The sequence below is a fragment of the Papilio polytes genome, unplaced genomic scaffold (genome assembly GCF_000836215.1).
Source record: "Papilio polytes unplaced genomic scaffold, Ppol_1.0 DF821511.1, whole genome shotgun sequence".
Taxonomy (NCBI): domain Eukaryota; kingdom Metazoa; phylum Arthropoda; class Insecta; order Lepidoptera; family Papilionidae; genus Papilio; species Papilio polytes.
The window spans coordinates 2,667,642-2,687,821 of record NW_013527693.1 but is presented as its reverse complement, the minus strand read 5'-3'; the positions used below and the strand labels follow the sequence as shown (position 1 = coordinate 2,687,821).

The following is a 20,180-nucleotide window of genomic DNA, read 5'->3' as shown; positions in this document are numbered from 1 at the left end:
TAAATAAGATTAGTTGACTGAAGTTATCAGACTATTAAGTCGAGAATGTAATGTTCATGTCGATAAAATTGTTATTCATGAAGTGCTATAACAGCGAAAACATCAACATTACTCTGCAGTAAATACACAACAAATGCTGATATTGTAAAGTCCGACACATTTCGTTTGCGGCGTATTGACACAACTGTATTGCGATTTTGTCAAACATTGAACAACGATAAATTCAGGTGACTTCTTCACAGTTGTGGGTTTATTTTCCCAAATAATGTTACATTTGGAGACTTCGATTTTTCTAAATTTGCACACGCTGTCATGTATACATATGTGCATTGCCTTAAAATCATGCTAATATTATAAATGCGAAGGTTTAGATGGATGTTTGCTCGAGTTTGTAGCCAAAACGACTGAGTGGATTTCGATGAAATTTGGAATACATGTAGAGTATAGTCTGGAAGAACACATAGGCTAGTCACTTTTGTTTTTTTTTATTCTATGCAGACGGAGTCGCGGGCGAAAGCTAGTATTTTAATATTTCTTAACACCTTTAAAGTTTAACGCTTTTAAACTTTTGAAGTAAAACAATACCCTCAAGTTGATAGTCTTCTGAAGACACTACTGTCGTCAAATCAAGTCCTCTGTTTAAACATTCTTATAATATATACGAAATTAAAAACAAAGAATTAGTTGTTTTGGTATTTTATTTTAATTAAATTTATTCTAAACTGTATTAGTATTAATATTGGATGATTGATCAGGAATTGAAAGGTTCATTAATGTAAGTTGATTTAAACATAACCTAAGTCGAGCTTGGAATGCTGGCAGTTTACGTATAATGTATACTTCTTCTAGTTTGAAATTGGAAGTTAATCCTTGCCTGTGATAGGAAAAAGCTGCCATTTTGTACGTGGTTTTCTTCTTAACCTAGTCGCATTGATACGGGCGTATAACTATCTCGATTTTACTCTAAATTTAAAACAAAAGTCGAGTAAAATTATACGAGTACAATGTTGATAGTTCATGTTTGAAAAATGTTGGTTAAAATTTAGAATTCTACGTATTTTAGCGTTGACTTTCTTGTGTTTACCTTTTATTTACATTTTTTACTGTTTGGTTTGGATGGGTGTATATCTAGTTACATGGAGAAATAACCGCAGATAGGGTTGTATCTCGGTCGGCTATGCTAATCTGATAACGAAGTTGCCCACATATCACATACAAAATGTCATCCCTACTTTATCGCACAGCTTTATGTGGCTATTGTAGGAATAACATAGAACTATTTATTTACAAACGTTTGAAAATAAACACAAATATTATAATAAACACTGGGAAACCGAATTGAACTGGATATTGCTGTTTGGTTTTATTTTTGCGTAGTTATTTATGTAAATATGTATGATAGATAGAAGTGTTTATTCAAGTATTTGTGATATTTCGTAAAATAACAGTATAACAGTCAATAACAGATTTATAAAATAAAATAGTAATTGTAAATAAATGACAGTGTGAAGATTAAAACGAAACGATTAAATTCACACTTGAAGTATTCATGCTTGTACTTGTAGTTGCTATTATATTACAACAGCCTTACAAATAATCCCGATATAAAGTTAAACTTAGGAATAAACAGATTATAAGCAAAAATTGTAGTAATATTTGCATATATCATTCTCAGTTTATTCCTAAGTTTAACGCTATACCGTGTTTATTTGTAAAGCTGTAAGAGATGCTATGAAAGTTCACACATTCTCATATTATCATGTTTGTGAAGAACATTTATCAGCAGTCGTTTCTTCTATAGAACACGTAGCAATAATGTTTAAATAACTTAGGATATTTCTTTTTAATTCCGGGCGCACTGCAAATTCAATTTCGTAGCTGCCGTAGATCGAGACGGCGCGCTATAGATAACCTGGTTTCCGATGAAAATAGATGTAATGCAATCACATTTAATACGATGTCGTTTTTAGAATTTAAAACTCAATACTTGAAAGTCACGTTACGTTAAATAATAGAATAAGAGCACAATAAAATTCAAATGTTCAACAAATTAAAGTCCATCCTTTTTCGTTTTTCTCATATGGAAAAGATGAGAAGGGGTGCTATTTTCCCTTTTCCGAATTTTCCCTTTCTTGTTAATCCTTTCCCCTGTCATATAAAGTATGTAATCCATCTATTCCACTAAATGCAAAAATCTATAGTTAGAAGCCACTTAACGCGATGATTGCACGTTCTAATCCTTGTTTTCAGAAGAATGACGATTGTGTGTTATATTTAAGGTTTCTTTTCCCGGTCACGGTTAATTACTTTACTTATACAAACAAGAAAACTGCGGTCACGTTTTTTACCTCGATTTTGGCAGATCACGTGTACCAAACACGAAACCCGCTTTATTATTTGTATTAAGTTAGCTATGGCTGCGTATTTGAATCATCAATTTTTTATTACTTCTGATGTAATTCCTTAACATGTACTTAACATATAATGAACATTTTAGTTAAGATTAACAATCTAAAATGTTCATTACACCTTTTCTAATACCTATTCTATGACTATATTAGTGTACAGTAGCGTTCGCCCGCGACTCCGACTCCGTCCGCGTGGAATTAAATACAAAAGTGTGCCTATATGTTCTTACAGACTATACTCTACGTCTATACCCAATTTCATCTAAATCCGTTCACTCATTTAGGTTACAAACTCTAACAAACATCCATCCATCTAAAATTTCGCATTTATAATATTAAGTATGAAGTATGATTACTATAACGATAACCAAAACTGTTTATTTAATTTATGATAAAGAAATTGAATTAATAATTGCTTCATAAACAGATATAACACTTCTGGGAGTTATTATTTCATTAACAATGTGCTGAGTGGCGGTGTCGTAATAACGAACTTTTGCAACAACAGTCTTAGTAGCAGTACTTACTAACTTTTTCTTAGGAAAGCGTTTGCGAAATGGTTCCCTTGCTCCCTGCGATAAAAGGCTTCCTGATGTCAAAAATATTGTAAGATTTTTTACTACCCTATTTTAAACTAGTTGTTGCTCTCGACTTCGTCTGCGTATAACTAAAAAATATACCCTATGTTACTTACAGATAAATTACCTTTTTAACGGTGAAAGAATTTTTGAAATCGGCCTAGTGTTTACGTGAATCAATACATACAGAAATACAAATCTGTCCTCTTTATAATATTAGTATAGATAAAAATATTTACACCTTTTTAGTCTATTATTATAATCACTTTATAGTATTAGTCGAAATTATTCTAAAATAAGTGTTTTTTTTTATAACCATAATATCAAAGACATTTTATTCTCGCTTCAGCCTGTTTTACTTTTTTCTGTATTCAATACATTTCTACGAAAAATCTTTGAAACTACTTAAGTAATATTAAACGATGGAATAATAAAGCTATTCGTATAATAGAGGTGAATCGGTAGAAAATTGCCGGGAATGATGTAATCGTCCTCATCGACATTGGTATGAGATCCAGGACTTTGTATCTACTTATTACTTTGATAGCCGTGGAAATGGCAAAAGGTCTTTTTATTTAACGATATCAAATTAGAACTTCGATCTTTTTTGATGGTAAGGGCCTGATCTGAATATAAATTTACGCTTAACGTAGACCGATATACGTGTTAATGTAAGTTAGATCAATTCGAAAAAAGCTTAGATATCCAATCGATGTTATTGATTAAAGTAAATTTATTATTTAAGCTATCTTCAACTTAATCTTTTTATAAAAACCCATTGCAGATTAAGAATAGAATTACGATAGGTAGAGATAAAGCTAAGATAAAAAAGATTAGGTTTCAATTTCTTGTAAACTTATGTTATTTTTTATGAATTATCTTTAAACCTTTTGTCTCTTTAGGGATAGGCACAATGTCTAATACCTCATAGTATACCGTTAACCAGTTCATATCAGCAGTATAAGTAATATTATCAAAAGTCCTAAGGCACTTTATACACGGAACATTTAACAAACATTCTGTATAGAATTCTAGAAATGATTTGCTATCTTATTTTTTCTAGACTATACTTCTATACTAATATAATAAAGCGTAAAGACACACTACGTTGTGGCCTAGGTTGTCGGTAATCACAGCATATTTTTGAACATCTACAATTTTAATTAAAAATCCCTACACTTACGACACGCTTTAAGTTATATATTTTCACGCTATTAAACGTGGGGGTAAAAAGATTTTAAAAAAATATGTGGTAAAGGGATCATAAACTACAAGCTGCCAACATTGTCAAGCAAGATTGTCATTTGTGCATTTAAATTTTGACATTTGTATTTGAAAATTTAACAAATATAAAAAAAAATACAATGAAGGTTTTGTAATTTTGTGCGGATGAAGCCGCACGGGAACAGCTAGTAAGAATGATAAAGATACTATGTTATATTGGTATCTTGATAGTAGAATTCGAGGATAATAAACAGATATAGTTTATATCTAGAAACTTAATTAGTGTGATACTCCAGTATACTCTTGGGCATTGACACGTGAATCGCATACAACTTTCTCTAACACGTGCTGTGTTCACGCCATAATCATCCATCGATTGCTTAATGTAGTTAGAAACTAATTAAAATATAAGAGGCTTATAACTCTATGACTTAGTAACATTTCAATGATGTAAAAATAATTCAAAAAAAAAAGTTAACTATTTGTAATGAGTTTAATCTATGTATATCTATATCTATACTTATAATGTAATTGGAGTGTCTGTTTGTAATATCAAAAGAAAAATTACAGATTTTTTTTTATAACATAAGGAGGCAAACGAGCAAGCGGGCACCTGAATCCACCGAAATGGAAAGCGACCGCTGCCCATAGACATTTGCAATTGCAGATGCGTTGCCTACCCTTAATTGACGAAGGAGACACACATTAAGAGGACATTTACCCTTCCTATGCGTCTCCTCCACCGTCAAATCCACTTTTCCTTCCCATCCTTTCTCTTAAGAAAAGGGTGGAAAAGGAAAGGGACTAAAACTAGGCCTCCGGCACCACACTTATTAGACGAAACGCGGAATTGCTTCCACTTCACGCCTGTTTTCTGTGTGGTCGTGGTATTACACCGGGCGAGCCGGCCAATTCGTGCGAAGATGTTAAATTATTTGTGTTGCTGATAACGAAAATCGCATTTTAAACCTTTTTGTCTGTCTGTCTATCTGTCTGTCTGTCCGCAAGCCGCGTTTGTTCAAGCTAATCTCCGAAAGGGCCGATTTCGACCGGACTTTTATTGAAGGGTAGCTGACATAGACGGGCATATTTTACGATACTTTTTTTTATCTTAAAATTGCGTTAACGAAGTCGCGGGCAACAGCTAGTGTAATATAATTTCGGTATGTTTCCACCATACCTTGGGAACATCGCCTATCAGATTAATTGATCTCTTTACAACGGCCGAAGTCTAGCACCAATGTGTAAAAAAGCTAGCGTTCAAGGAGTGGCGGTGACTTGTAATGGTTACCAATATGATGGCCACGACGACTGTGTAGACTTTGAGACGAAAAAGAATGTTTAATGTGAATAAAATCTTGCTTGATGTGAATACATTAAAAAACATCATATAAAATGTCTTGGTACAAACGTGTGCGGGAAATCGTCGTTAAGCGGTGCGAAACTGTTTCCGCCGGGATCTCATTTTCTTGATTTATGTTTTGCGACGTACTTGTACTTACATTTTAAATGTCAAGAGATGCATTGAAAGCTGAAAGTTAATATGTGGATACTTTTTGCCTCTGTTATATCATATCATACTAATATTATAAATGCGAAAGTTTAGATGGATGGATGGATGTTTGTTAGAGTATGTAGCCTAAACGACTGAACGGATTTCGATGAAATTTGGACTACATGTAGAGGATAGTCTGGAAGAATACGTAGGTTATCGGTTAGAGTCGCGAGCGAAAGCTAGTTATATTATATTGAAAGAGTGTTTATTTTTGAAGAATTTTGGAAGTTCGTTTATAAACAAAGAGTTTATCTAAATAATTAAGTAAAATGTTTCAATCAATTGACGGTAGAAACAAAAAGAAGCTAAGAATTATGAATAAGTAAAACAACATGAAAACATAACAGAGCGAACTTTGTTCTCCGTTGAAAAATAATAATATTCTTTGAATAATAAATGCCTTGGGCTCCAATTACGTAAAATTATTTCAAAGAAAGGTGCTCACTGCGAACCTTTTGTGAAAGTTTTCACGGAATCTAAATTTGTTCAAAAGAGAATAATTAGCAACGTGTTTTCTCTAATAGCCTAATATTCAATTAATCATTATGTTTGAGTTGAAAATTCATATTATATTTACTTACTTCGTCAAGATAACGAAAACATGTTGAAATTTATTGGTTTAAAAGTGGTTTTTTAAACATATTATACTCCGAGGGATCTCAAGAAATTTTAAAAGAGTTAATAAGCAAACAATAGATGACACATTTTACCGATTATAATTTTTATTCGTAATAAGCGTCAATAGCCTAATGGTTTGGGGTACGGACTATCGATCTTCCGGTCGAGGGTTCGACTATTGTCGTGAACCATATCTTAGCACAAACCTAGGGCTTAGTTGGAATGGTTAAAGGACATATTAGTAAATTAATAAAAATCCGCTAATATATTTATTTAAAAAAAATGTAGATGTAATATTTCCATGCATTCTTTAGTAGTTCAAATAGCGAAAGCAAAAAACTTTCATAAAAGTACTATTTGCATAGCTTTTTATTTACGAATGTAAATATGGGAATAGGAGAACGTAAGCGTTTATGTTTTTCCCTGCGTTTCAACTAGTGCAAAACTTTAATAATTACCACGTTTCAGCTTGTTAGCTCTAATTAAATACCTACGCTTACAAATTAAAACACTCACTTTGAGGTCTCGGCTAAGACTTCGTTAGAGTCTTAATTAATGTTTATCTTAATATAATAAGCCCCCGCTCTTTTCCTAATTGGAATTTATTTAAAAGGGCAGAAAACCTTTACACGGTTAATATTCATTTTCACCTAAGGTTATCAAAACAGTCGGTTCTGAAAAATTAAAATAATTTAATTTTAATAGATTTCTTAATTATTTTTCTTATATGTGTTAATTTTCTAGATGCATTTATAAAAAGTGAGACTTTTCCTAACATTTTTTACGCCTTTAATTTCTCTTTTTTCCTCTTAGCAATAATATTTTTTTATATCTGAAATCTAATAACGTGTGGATCATATGAAGTGGTTTATTACAACCTCAAGATTATCTGCGAAATAAATGAAGCAAATTGATTAGTTCGTTTTGAAAGACGATAAGAAATATATCAAAGTGTTCGTCTATATCAGAGTGAAGTCTTCAAAAACAGTAATAAAGATTTATGATCTAATATTACTTTTATTACGTCTCGGTTTCGGGATTTGGCCTTTTATTACACTTACAGTTTCTTATATAAACATAAAATGTTATTGCTATCTAGTCACGTCTTACTTTGTCGTCTTTTAAGGACCAAAGTAAGCTACTGTCACTATTACGTGTAATAACAATATCAAAGGAATTCACTTCCTTAAAGTCGCATGAAAAGTTATAGTTGGTGTGTTATAATCTGTCTAATAGACTATAGAATTTTAAAACACGTAATTACTTCAGCATGTCAAATAAGATACTAAAATCTATAGAGTTAAAAACTTTAACGTATTTTATTGTATTTATCGAATAACGTTTTAAAATACGATTATTTATTATTAAAACCTAAGATTACTAATAAAACGTATCGTTGTAAATTTGAAATTTCTAGAGAATTCACAACACGTCGCCGTGAGCAATAGCGGTAAATGGCTTTTGATAACAATCGAAATAAATTCCTTTGAAGTCCTTTTAACGGTACAAATTCGGATCGCTTTCAACAAAACCCCTCGTTATTTAATAAATAATTTGTACACAAACTCTACCAACTTGTACGCTCGGATTATGATTTTCCATTTCACGAACGCTCGAGTTACTCGTCATGTTCATAACTATGAATATGTACCTTGTAATATATTTATGCACAAAAATGTATGGCATTTTCCTTCACCTCTCAATTTTTTTTAATGATAAACTTTACCTTACTTCTATATCCAAACAATTTTTAGTTGAGAAGTATGTGATTTCTCTGCTATCCTGAAATATCATCCAAAGTGAGGTTCAAAAATGTGGATACTTTTGTTTTAATTATTCGGTTTTCTTGCAAAGAATAGCTTTAATTTTTGTTTTAACTACAGTGTTAAATAAAATGAATAAGAGTTTCCCTTCCGATGGCAAAAGGTTACGTTGGTCCCAAATTTGACAGTCACTTTAACACGACGGCGTGTTTGAAGTGTTTCTCGACATTTTGTACGTTTTACCTCTCCGAAAATTCGTTTGACTAGCACTTAAAAGTTGAAAAAAGTTACACTGTCCTTTGAGTTCAAATAATTTATTGAAACCCAAAAATATACTCATTCTACTTTCAAACGGTTTTATTTTTGTCTTATTTCAAACTTTCATGACTGGGGTATTTCAAGAAATAGTTAAAACAAAAGTAAAATAAAGCTGCTTTAAAAATTACCTAAATTAAATATTAAATTAAATGTTTTTAAAACTTTACCGTATTTGTATATCCGTTATTTTAAATTTAGCAAAAAGAAAGTTATAAAGCAAATATACAGATTGGAGCATTTCTATTTATTTATGGCAGGCGCAGATGTTAAGCGTTTTAATCTTGACTGGAAAATAACCATTGGTCCCAAAAAATGACAGTAGTGTGTACATAATTATGTTTTTACCTAAAATATCTGTAAATAAACGACTACAAAAGCGTAAAGATTTCTACAAAAATCTGCAATTTAAAAAAATGTACTTAATTAAATACTTTACAAAAATATTAATTTCCAGATTAGAATTTTAGTTAAGAGTAGAAGAGAAATGTACAGTTATTTAACGAACTAATTACCTCACCGTACGGTCGTGTTGCCGCAACTAACCCGCAAGCTCGTGTTCCAAACTCCTCGATAGCTTTTACATTAAACGATTTTCTTTAGTAATTACATCGATAAATAACCTCAAATAAAATTTATTTAATCTTTATTTTTGTTACTCTTAAAAGGAATGCCATAGGTAAATTACAAATGGTATAAGTACTAAAAGGTCAAACAAGTTTCATAAAACAACAAATAAAATCACAATTAAATTCAATTTTTTATTCATCAGCCGGAATCGTAAAGAATGTATCATCTATGCCACGATGTGAGGTGCAGTTAACCATAGAACAATTTAACAAGACATGTTGTAGGATGAGATGTTGCCGAAGGGAATACGGAGCCACTTTTTATTATTTCATATCACGATGTATAGACGTTTAGGTTGATAAAAGTTTTTCTGACAATACAATACAGTACAAGTTTTAAATATTTATTCCAATGCAGCAATGTTTTTTAATGTTGCAGTTTTTACATGCATCGGTAACTCTACTTTACTTACGGTGAAGGAAAACAACGTGATGCAATCTGCACATATCGGTGAAGAAATTCAAAAATATGTGTGAAAACATTCAACTCAGAGCCAGCCTAGTCATCCTAAGATTCACTTCGGGCCCCTCAGTCGCGTCATTATATTATATGAGTGGAATATGATATACTGTAGGATTCCACCCTCTCATCTTTTTTGTAACTGTGTTTCTTGTATTCTGAACTTTTCTACCAATTTTTGACAGAACAAGGTCATTGCATTCTAATTTGAAACCAATTGTAAAGACAGAATTAATAAAAGAAAACATATTGTTTAAATTTCATGTTACACATTAATCTCGAGCAGCTATAAAAGGGTACGAATACACAAGAAAGAATTGTAAGAAGCGTGTCAACGACACAATACAATGCTCTTTATTCTCTAAATGCTTAAATTATGATCGATCACTGCTCCATGACGTCTTTATTGTTTGAGTGGCTTTATTAACACGGCCGCGTTCACTTTCATACGAAAAATCATAAGCATGGAAAGTGTTAATTTTATTCTTTTATAGTTTACCAGCGTGGCCTTGTATTTCAAGATATTAGAAAACTTTTAAACAATAAGAAAGCTGATTACAAAAATAACTTAAAACAGGCTTCAATTCGTTAGTTGTATAAATTTCTTTACGATTTATTTAAAATAAAACAAACACATAACTGAGTTTGTAGCACAGAATATACCTTTCTTATTTCAAGATATTATTTACTATGAATAGATATAACTATCTCTTAACGTCTCAGAAGAGAGACATCGCGTGAGTCGAAATATTCTATTGAAATTAACGCATAGTAAAATGCTGAACATTTTTTTTTCAATACGTGCAGTTGAGTTGACGGCGTGTGGCCGCCCGCCCAGTCGGCTGTGAGTTCGCGCGTCACTGATACTGCGTATATAAAGCTGTGTACACATTAAAATACATTTTATTCATTTAACATTAATCATAGTTTAGTATGATGTGGGGTTAAGGATCGCGGTATTTGAAGAGCTCCAACTAATCGTTGTCGACTGCTTGACGCTGTCCGATGTATATAAAAAATTATATCAAAAATATATTCAAAGAAAGCTGTTACACGTAGTATGAATAAATCATCTTATGCATTCAATAAATCAAAGAAATCTATATATAATGATTTAAACCGCATAGAGTGGACGAGAACCTAATTCTAGTCTTGACCACTTAAAATATAAATTGTCTGCGAAACTTAAAAATATATATAGATTTATAACGATGTATCTTTTTAGTTCACTTTTATTTACTGTTCATATTATGTGTAATAAATATGTTTTGCGATTATTAAATTATTGGATTAATAAATAAAATGTGTCCTATGCCTTAGTGTAATTTATTAGCGTATACAAAAAGAGGTCTATGACACGTCAGCTTTGAATTATTGCGTGTCCCGTGTATGGGCGGACATGTGGCGCTGCGCGTGCGCTCCGTCCCTTCACGCCTTATTAACGCGCAAAATCACTCCTAAGCTCTTGAAAGGCATACTAAAGGAAGGGATTAGTTATACCTCTAAAATAGATTTGTTGGAAAATCTTAATATGAAATTATAAGCGAGAACAGCTCGCGGTAACTTTAAACTAATGATAATTTAAATCTTTTATATCTATCTTCTATATATACATATAATAAAATTGGAGTGTCTGTTTGTAATATCATAAGAAAAATACCAGATGTCGGGAAGATGATGTATTTGCGTTGCTAATAACGAAAATCGCATTTAAAAAAAATGTCTGTTTGTCTGTCCGCAAGCCGCGTTTGTTCCGGGTAATCTCCGAAAACGAAGTTTGCGGGCGACAGCTCGTTACTAATATTACTATTACTTAAATACTAATTTATCTTGTACTAAAAAAAATTAATGACTAAATTTATTCGACATAAATACCTAACCATAAATTATTTTATATATTAGTTGATGTTTGTGGATCGAACAATTGATCTAATAGATCAACTAATTAGGGAAATAACTAATAAAATAATTATAACTCATAACTTCAGAACTACATGTTCAGAATATATTATGGAACATGTAATAATTAGAGTACACTCGGCCAATATTTCATCTTCACCCTTTCTAGGTCGTTACAACGCAGCGATACTATCTCTACGCACAACAAATTTATTACAAACTAGCAACACATTGTTAGTGTACTTTATGGTATTTTATTACGGTATTAAGGGATAATTTAAAACTGGCCTTTTAGCGTAAATCTCTCATTTTATTCTTGAATTTCTTGCAAAGTTTAAAGTAATATTTGTAAAGCACATGCAGAAGTAAAGTCTTATTCTATTGTTACAAATGTTATATTAAATTTCATCTTTTATATTATCCAAATCAAATATTTTATTCCAAATAAATACAATATTTCTAAGGTAAGGTAGTTTATTTTTAGTTAAGAAATGTTACATTTGATTCTACATTGATGACATTCTATTCATGTACAACGGACCCGGCTGCCCTCCGGCGAAATTACTTTTGTATTATTTGCAACCAAATCATATTGCTATCGACACAAAGGAAAATATTGGAAGAGATAACGCTATGAAATGGCCATACAAACAAGGGAAATTCTATACACTTCGATTTTAAATCTTATGCAGTTAGAATAAGATATGTTTTTGAGTTATTAACGTTAACGAAAAATGAAACGATATTGGTGTAAGAGTCGTGACTGTTAAGGGGTCAATAGCTGTATCCGGCAGCGATCGATGACGGAAACCGTTCAGCCACCAGGCGTACAGGAAGTACGGGACGCGATGCTTCCCTATTCGATCTATTTAATTAGAAATGGCTACAAGAAATTTTTATTTAATTGAATAAAATATTAAAAGAATAAAGACCTAATTTTACATTATATTTATAAATACGTAATAATTTGTTATCGGGATAAAAGATTAACTAAATTGAAGTGATTTACAGTTACATTAAAATTATGGATTTTTTATTATCCAAACTGTGTGTTTTCCCGAGGTTTTATGAAAACGATTCTCAGAGAATATATGCTAATAAAAGGAAATCTAATAATCTATTTTAAATATTTTATACACTGCTATGAATGTTGGGTCACTGGCAATTTGTAAAGTCGTATGAACGGACTTTACGTTAGATTATAGGGTGTCATATTCCGATAAGAAAATATCTTATGGGATAAACTGCGGGTTCGGGAATGTGGGTTGTTATTACTTTTCTATAAACGCCAGTTCTGACGTTGAAATAGATCTTAACTATACTACAGTATAGCGTGGCCAGGACACGAAACGTTAATGAATGAACTTATTCTAAAATGAGATTTTTTTAGCTATCTTTAATCGTTACATTTTAAAGTTCTTTCATCTCCTAAAGGATTTATAAAAGTACTAGCTTTCGCTCAGGACTCTGTCAGCGAGGTAGCCTACACGTTCTTTCAGACTACCCTGTGCATATATTCCAAATTTCATCGAGATTCGTTCAGCAGTTTAGGATACAAACTCTAACAAACATCCATCCATCCGTCCATCCAACTTTCGCATTTATAATATTAGTAAGATTTACTAATTCCACCTGTATTGATAGTTCAAAAACATAACAGGTTTCAAAAGTATGTCGACTTATAATAAAATAGCCATTTCGTAAAAAAGTATTTTATGAATTATATCACTTTTTATGATAAAATGTTAAAAACATAAGCGCGGACATCTGTTCCTTGGAATACATTAAATTGAAGTGTTGCCCTAAATTTCGTCACACAAAGTCGTACTTCAGAGTTGATATTTAATCTGGCTGTTGGCCAAAAATGTCTCCAGCTGAGAACAAAGTAGGCATCGAAATATTTGTAACCTACATACTTCAAAACACATACTTTAGCTTTTACATCTGAATTCCAATACGTATCTATTCAGAAATAAACAATGTAGTGGTTGTAATGTGAAAATAACCTCAAATTCCATAACACCCATAGATGTTAGTTAATAATTCTAATATAAATTTAATATTTAAGCATTTGATATGTATACTAGACTAGCTGTTCCCGTGCGTCATCAGCGTAAAATTATTCTATTGTTTACATTTGTCAAATTGTCAATTGCAAATGTCAAAATGACATGACATGACAAAACTTGGCAATCTTGCTTCCTTGATGTTGGCAGCAACTTATGATCTGTTTCCCACATTAGGGTTTTTATCCAAAATATTTACCCCCTAAGTTTAATTACGTATAGCCTAAAGCGTGACATAAGTGTAGGGCTTTTTATAAAAGAAAGAATTATTCAAAAATATGCTGTAATTGCTGACTTAGGCGACAAAGAAGTGTGTGTTTACGCTTTATTATAATAGTATAGATTATGTTTATTATTAAGTGATAGTTGCTCTACACGGGGTTATCGAACTTGGGATTTAACTGTTATAATACTAAATACGAGTTGTGCTTAAATATGGCGGTGTAAGGCCGCAATAAAAACAATTTAAAACCAGTACCTTATACGACGACAAAATAAAGTACTACCGGCACTTAGAAATGTTTGAATGAATGAATTCTTGTTAAATCAAAATGATTAGCAAATAATGTACAGAGATTTTTGTGGATAAACTACAGGAACATTAAAATACATTGATTAGGATAATCTAATAAATTAGAATTGTTTTTAATAAAAAAACCTACAAATTCGATTGACTCTACTAAAATAATACTAATAAGAATACGCATAAAAATAGAAATTGAAGAAGGGGAGGTCACAACGAAATGGTCATATTCTAATAAAACAGTTCTTCGTGAATCGGGCAAAATGGAATATATTAAATTTACATCCTCAGTACTCGCGAGCAACATTTTGGTGAAATGTAAAAGTTTTGTTCGTGAACGACTACCGCTTGATGTTATTTCCCTCTTAATAATGCAGGCACGTAATGTGCGCTAATGAAAATTGTTCCGTGACGACTGTATTCGGAGTCGTTTCGGACTGCGTTAGCTACATTAGATAGGCCAGGAAACTTTTAACAAGTCGTTAAAAATATTTTAATGTGAATTCCTATTCGTGTAATTAATAAAAAACTTTTGATGCACATTATATTGCATATGCAATTTTAAAGCGTAATCATATCTGGTCTAGGCTTGTCCAACTAATATTGTAAATGTGAAAGTTTAGATGGATGTTTGTTAGAGTTTGTAGCCTGAAGGGCTCAACGCATCTCGATGCAATTGGTATAGATGTAGAATATAGCCTGGAAGAATACATAAATTACTTATTTTTGTTTTTTTAATACAACGCGCACGGAGTCGCGTGCAAAAGCTTAGATGTGTATGTTTAGATGGATGGATTTTTGTTAGAGTTTTTACCGTAAACGGAATGTTTACATGCAAAATACAATAAATTACAATGATGATATTTATAATAACTCGCAGCGTGATAGATCTATTATAAGGAGTTTTTGTATAATAATACCATTACGTTCATACGATGTTGTGGAAAGAATTGCTTGTAGTAATAAGACCGGCCATTGTGCTGGCTATATCTTAAGTAATAGCCGTAATGTACTTGTGTTAATGTGCTTGCTGTGCAATAAACTATTTTCCATTGTGTTTTACAACGAACAAACGCTTTATTTAATGCAGAAGGAAATGCACCTTGTTTCTATCATAAATTTGTTCAACTTTTATATGGCTCGTTTGTAATTAAATATATGAAAAGCTTTAAGACCAAATGAGGGGATCGTGATATCTTTTTATGTGAAAATCAATAGGAAAATACCATTTTATAAAACGTCGTTATGAATTTAGCATAACACAGATTTTTTTTTTAAAAAAAACGGGGTAAACGAGCGGTGAGAACACCGAGATGGTCAACGACGCCCATGAACATAGATGATCGTAAATGTAAAAAATTTATTCCTTAATGAATCTAAAAATGTAAAAAAGATATAAAACCACTACAAACAAGTCTATATCCTTACATCTGCTCCCTTTAGATCAAGCATAGGTCGTTTGCTGGCAACGCCACGGTTTGTACCTGCTCAAGTATGTACTCTAAATGTTTATTAAAACAAACGTAATATGAACGTGTTGACGACACCAGAAAACACAGATTATAAAGTTGCTTAACCCCCTGTCAAATATTTTAGCTAAGATAAACTGACCCTTCACCAATTGGGGAACCTTTTTTTTCAAAAATTAAAAATGACGAATTTGCGATAATTGTGGCAAGGCGAATTATATCTGCAATTGTAAGTTAAAAGTGAATTGAATCGTTCATTAACAGACTGCGCTGTTTGAGCTTTGAGCTTGATCAATACTCGATTTCGGTGCCAAGTCACGGGTAAATTGTCAATTGACTCAAGTCGTTTAACAATTCAGTTGTTCATGTAACGAGATCGTATTGCCTTCATTAATACATTAGTTATTAAACTCACGTTATAAGGTTGGGATTACAAAGATCCTTTTTAATTAGGAGTTAGATAATTACTTTTCTGCTCGACTAGTAAAGTATCAAGATTAAAAAGCGACACTACACCATACATCTGATGGGGTAAGAGTATTTTTATTTCCTTCTCCTTGTCTATTACAGTAACAGAAACGGTATCTTACCAATATTATAAATATGAAAGTTTAGATGGATGGATGGATGTTTAGTAGAGTTTGTAACCTAACCGGCAGAACGGATCTCGATGAAATTTGACACAGATGTAAAGCATAGTCTGGAATATCACATAAGCTACTTAATTTTTTTGTAAATCCATTCAGATTTCATCGCGGCCGAAAGCTAGTTTTCTATATACGTCTTTTCTTGTGTTCTCTATTCTTCTTTTCTATAAAAATTCAAGAACGCATAATACTAACTCTTCATTTTATATTGTAAAAGAAATTGTTTAAAATCCATACAATCGAGTTTCGAGTTTTATAGTAAAATATTCTATGACAATGTTGTATTTTATTTACTCTAATACTTTGTCGTGCCTTTCAAAATGTATACTTTCTACTCCAATGCTTTTTTGAGGAACAATTTTTCGTTAAGCTTCGTTTCCGTACTTTGATCTCGTATCGGCCGGTTAATGAATGGGGTCTTTGTGTGGTAATTCGGCGCGCCGGATATAACAGCCCATTGTTACAACTACTCGCCTATTACAAGTTAAATGTATAGATGTAATGATGTACATAAATCTCATCGAAGTATTTTCACTCGCAAGTGAATTGTCCGTGAAATTGGATATTTTTTTTGGATGTCATTTTACTTAACACCGAAGTAAGGACTTTTAAAAATCTAAAAATGAACGAGTCAGTCAATATTTTGAATATTATTTAGTTCCGTTAATTTATCTTCCGTAGAGTTGGCGCAACAGGTTTTTGTCCTCCGCATAGCTCTATCATACGTCATCTTAGTCATCACTCCCTTCTCGATCATGTCACCTTTCACGCAATCTATCCATTTCTTTCTAGGTTTACCGCTACCTTGTGTACCTTCACATTTTAATATTCTTTAGTATAGTCAAATGTAAATCTTTATGTCAATATCCGTTTATTAATTCGTTAAACGTTCATTAATTCAGTGAAAGTAAACGAAGCCGGCAGTTAATGGTTAAAATAGCAATTTAAAATGATTTATACTATTTTCTTTTGTTAATTAATGGAATGTATGCTTTGATGATTTTTAAAACACCACAATTAAAATACTTTTTTGATTCGGCCCTATTGTCATCAATGAAGTACCATATTGTTATCCTGTTTTTATCAAATTACCTTTTATTAAATCTCGGCTTCAAATTTAAATACAGTTTGAACAAAAAAAGTGTCCCAAACACCGAAAACCATGTAAAAAGTAAAATAAAATGATGACATTTCTGAAGAAAATTCGTCGAAGCAGCTGCTTGTACGTCCATTAAAAAGCCTCGTTGAGCGTCCCACTTTTTATTTTTATTAGTAATTAAACAATTAACCCATTCGGCCACACAAAAGAGCTTTTCTGAGTCTCCCCTCCGAGTGAGAGAAATTTTATACCTATTCAAAGCGTATTGTGCTAAATTTTAGGTCGTTTATTTGGTCCGTCTACAAGATAAAATCTTTTGGCTGTGATAAAAAAAATATACGCCCTTTATTTAGAGGCCATTGTCAGAACACAGTTCAATATATTAAACCAAAGTTTTCATATTCCATTCTTTAGGATTTCAATTATTTTTATCGAATATTTTGACAACTACAATACTTACTACATAACGTAGTATGGAATATCCTTTATAGCCCAACCAGAATATAAAAACCCTTCGCTTATTGCGAAAATATATAGAAGTAACTTTTAATGTGTGTAAGCATCATAAGTTATCTTAAGTAACGCTCATTATTCATGATTTATGAATACACTTATGCAGGGTCTTCAACATCACCAGTTCACTGTACATCGCCACTGAGGGCCTCGAAGCCTTTTTTATTTCCTAACTAACCAACTAACGGGTGACTAGACCTAGTTTGTAGGGTCTTGTTGAAAGAAAAATAACTTTATTTAGTCACTAGTTGTTCCCGTGCGGCTTCATCTGCATGAAATTATGAAAATTTCTTTTTATTGTTTACATTTGTCAAATGATCAATTGCAAATGTCAAAATGACATGACATGATGACAATCCATGGCAATTTTACTTCCTTGATGTTGGCAGCAACTTATGGTCTCTTTCCCACATTAGGATTTTTATTCAATTTATTTACCAACTAAGTTTAATATCGTAAAAATATATAGCCTAAAGCGTGTAGTAAGTGTAGGGCTTTTTATTAAAAAAAGAATTATTCAAAAATATACAGTGATTGCTGACATCTTAGGCAATAAAGAAGTGTGTGTTTACGCTTTATTATAATAGTATAATATATGTAGATATACCTACTTAGATAGATATAATTTAAAAAGTTGGTAACTAAGTTAAGGAAGTCCGATATTCTATTTTTAATGTAAAAAGGCGAAATGTTTATAATTACAAGATTAAACTGATTGTAGAATTAAATGAATAGAAACAAATTGTGTTTTGTTGTTTATTTAATATAAATCTCTTTTGACTTGAACACGATCACTAATTTTACAGACAAGATTTAATAACATTGATTATTTCTATATTTTTCAGTCGAGTAGCTTAGAACAATACGTACAAAATTAAATTCTCGCTGACCAATTAAAACAATTCTACAATATTTACATTTTAAAACGCAGCTTCAAAAAAGGTAACATCAAGATTTTTTTATAATTTGCCAAATATAAGCTAGTGTTTGTGAATATTTGTGATAAATATAACATTGACTAATGAAGAAATAAATTTTTTCGTTTTTTTGTTATAAAATATTTTGTGTGTTTTAAGCTAGCATTCACTGAAATCATTAAAGCATTTTTACTATGGAATTAAAAGACATAAAAAAGATCGACTTTATCGTAGTTAAAGGGACATTTAAATATAATTTAGTTAAAAATTCTTCATTACGTTTATTATTAAATAATGTAAACACCGAATAATTGATCCACACACTGTTCAATAAAGCAAAGTTACAAATTGTGACATCCAATAATTATTACCATTTATCAATTATATACATAAATACGCATAGACAACACTACAAATATTTACAATAATGTACAATTATCTACAAGCAAACGTTAACAATGACTTCGTCGATATAACGTTAAATCGTGAATTACATTTTAAAAAGTAGAATGGACCATAGACATCAAATTTACATGAATTATTTAAGCAGGCAGTGATACTGATTACATAGAATAAAACCAATTTTTTTATCCAAACTTCAAGATTGACAAAAAAAAAATGTTAAAAAAGTCATAAATTTTTAAGTAAAAAATCGGATTTAGTGTCAGCCTTTTCATGTACCTAATATCTACTAAAAATTGATAACAATAACATAGCCGATAAGTTTCTAGGAAACAGCTGTAGTAATACAAAACATTAGTTAGGCTTTTCTATCACTTCAACGTATACTCGCCACTTGTATTCACTAGATATTTACATAATATTTTAAACATTTTAGCCAAGCTAAAACAGTTTGTCTTTTAGACGCACTGGAAATGTTACGACACGCACTTGTCCATTGGAATGTTGGAATGATCAAGTTTTTAGACAACTGTTACTCGTATGTTCATTTTTGCCCCTTATTAAGGTGTCCTCCGAAGATGTTCGAGGCGGGGAAGATGGGGTCGAATGACCCCTCAGCTTTGTGTCAAGGAATCCAACGGCACCACCAATTTTCCGTTGGAGTAGCTGTAACCAAGAATTTTATTGTTAAAATTTAAAGTTCATATTCAATTATATGAAAATACAATGAACACAACAAAAATAATAAGCGTTTTACTAATTTATAGACGATAACGACACGACAATGTGATGTAGGTAGTTAAAACATAAGGTGATATTGTGCAATGAAATTAAATTGTGATATAATATTGTGCAATAAAATAAACACACTAATAACGTTCAATAAGTACAATTAACCTGTATGGTATAGTAGCTGTTCTCGATTTAGCCCTGCTTGGCCTACAACCATCATCTGTAACCAAGACACTTTGTTATACTTCGGAAAACGTTGTATTTCAAATTGAAGCCGTGTTGTAAAGGCCTTCAATTCTTATAACCTAGGCCTTACATTTTTTATAACACAATTGTAAAACATACTTTTGTTAATTTTGTCAT

General features: G+C 31.6%; 2 protein-coding genes across 7 annotated transcripts in view; one reads left to right on the top strand and one right to left on the bottom strand.

Annotated features, from left to right (window-relative positions):
* Positions 1-20,180, top strand: part of LOC106108521 (serine--pyruvate aminotransferase, mitochondrial) — a 187,158-nt gene that overhangs the window by 26,597 nt on the left and 140,381 nt on the right. The gene's annotated exons all lie outside the window — the stretch shown is intronic.
* LOC106108520 overlaps positions 18,517-20,180 on the bottom strand; it is a 61,634-nt gene continuing 59,970 nt past the window's right edge. For 3 of the 6 annotated variants that reach the window (XR_001225948.1, XR_001225947.1, XR_001225949.1), the window contains 2 exons: positions 19,983-20,037; positions 19,714-19,751 (listed from right to left, as the gene is read on the bottom strand). Coding sequence is in view for 2 of the 6 variants with exons in the window: in XM_013289697.1 (XP_013145151.1) it covers positions 19,700-19,751; positions 19,983-20,037 (107 nt within the window). In the remaining 4 variants the exon portion in view is untranslated. Of the gene's footprint in view, positions 19,752-19,982; positions 20,038-20,180 lie in introns of all 6 variants that reach the window. The other 3 variants (XM_013289695.1, XM_013289698.1, XM_013289697.1) reach the window with 2 other exon arrangements.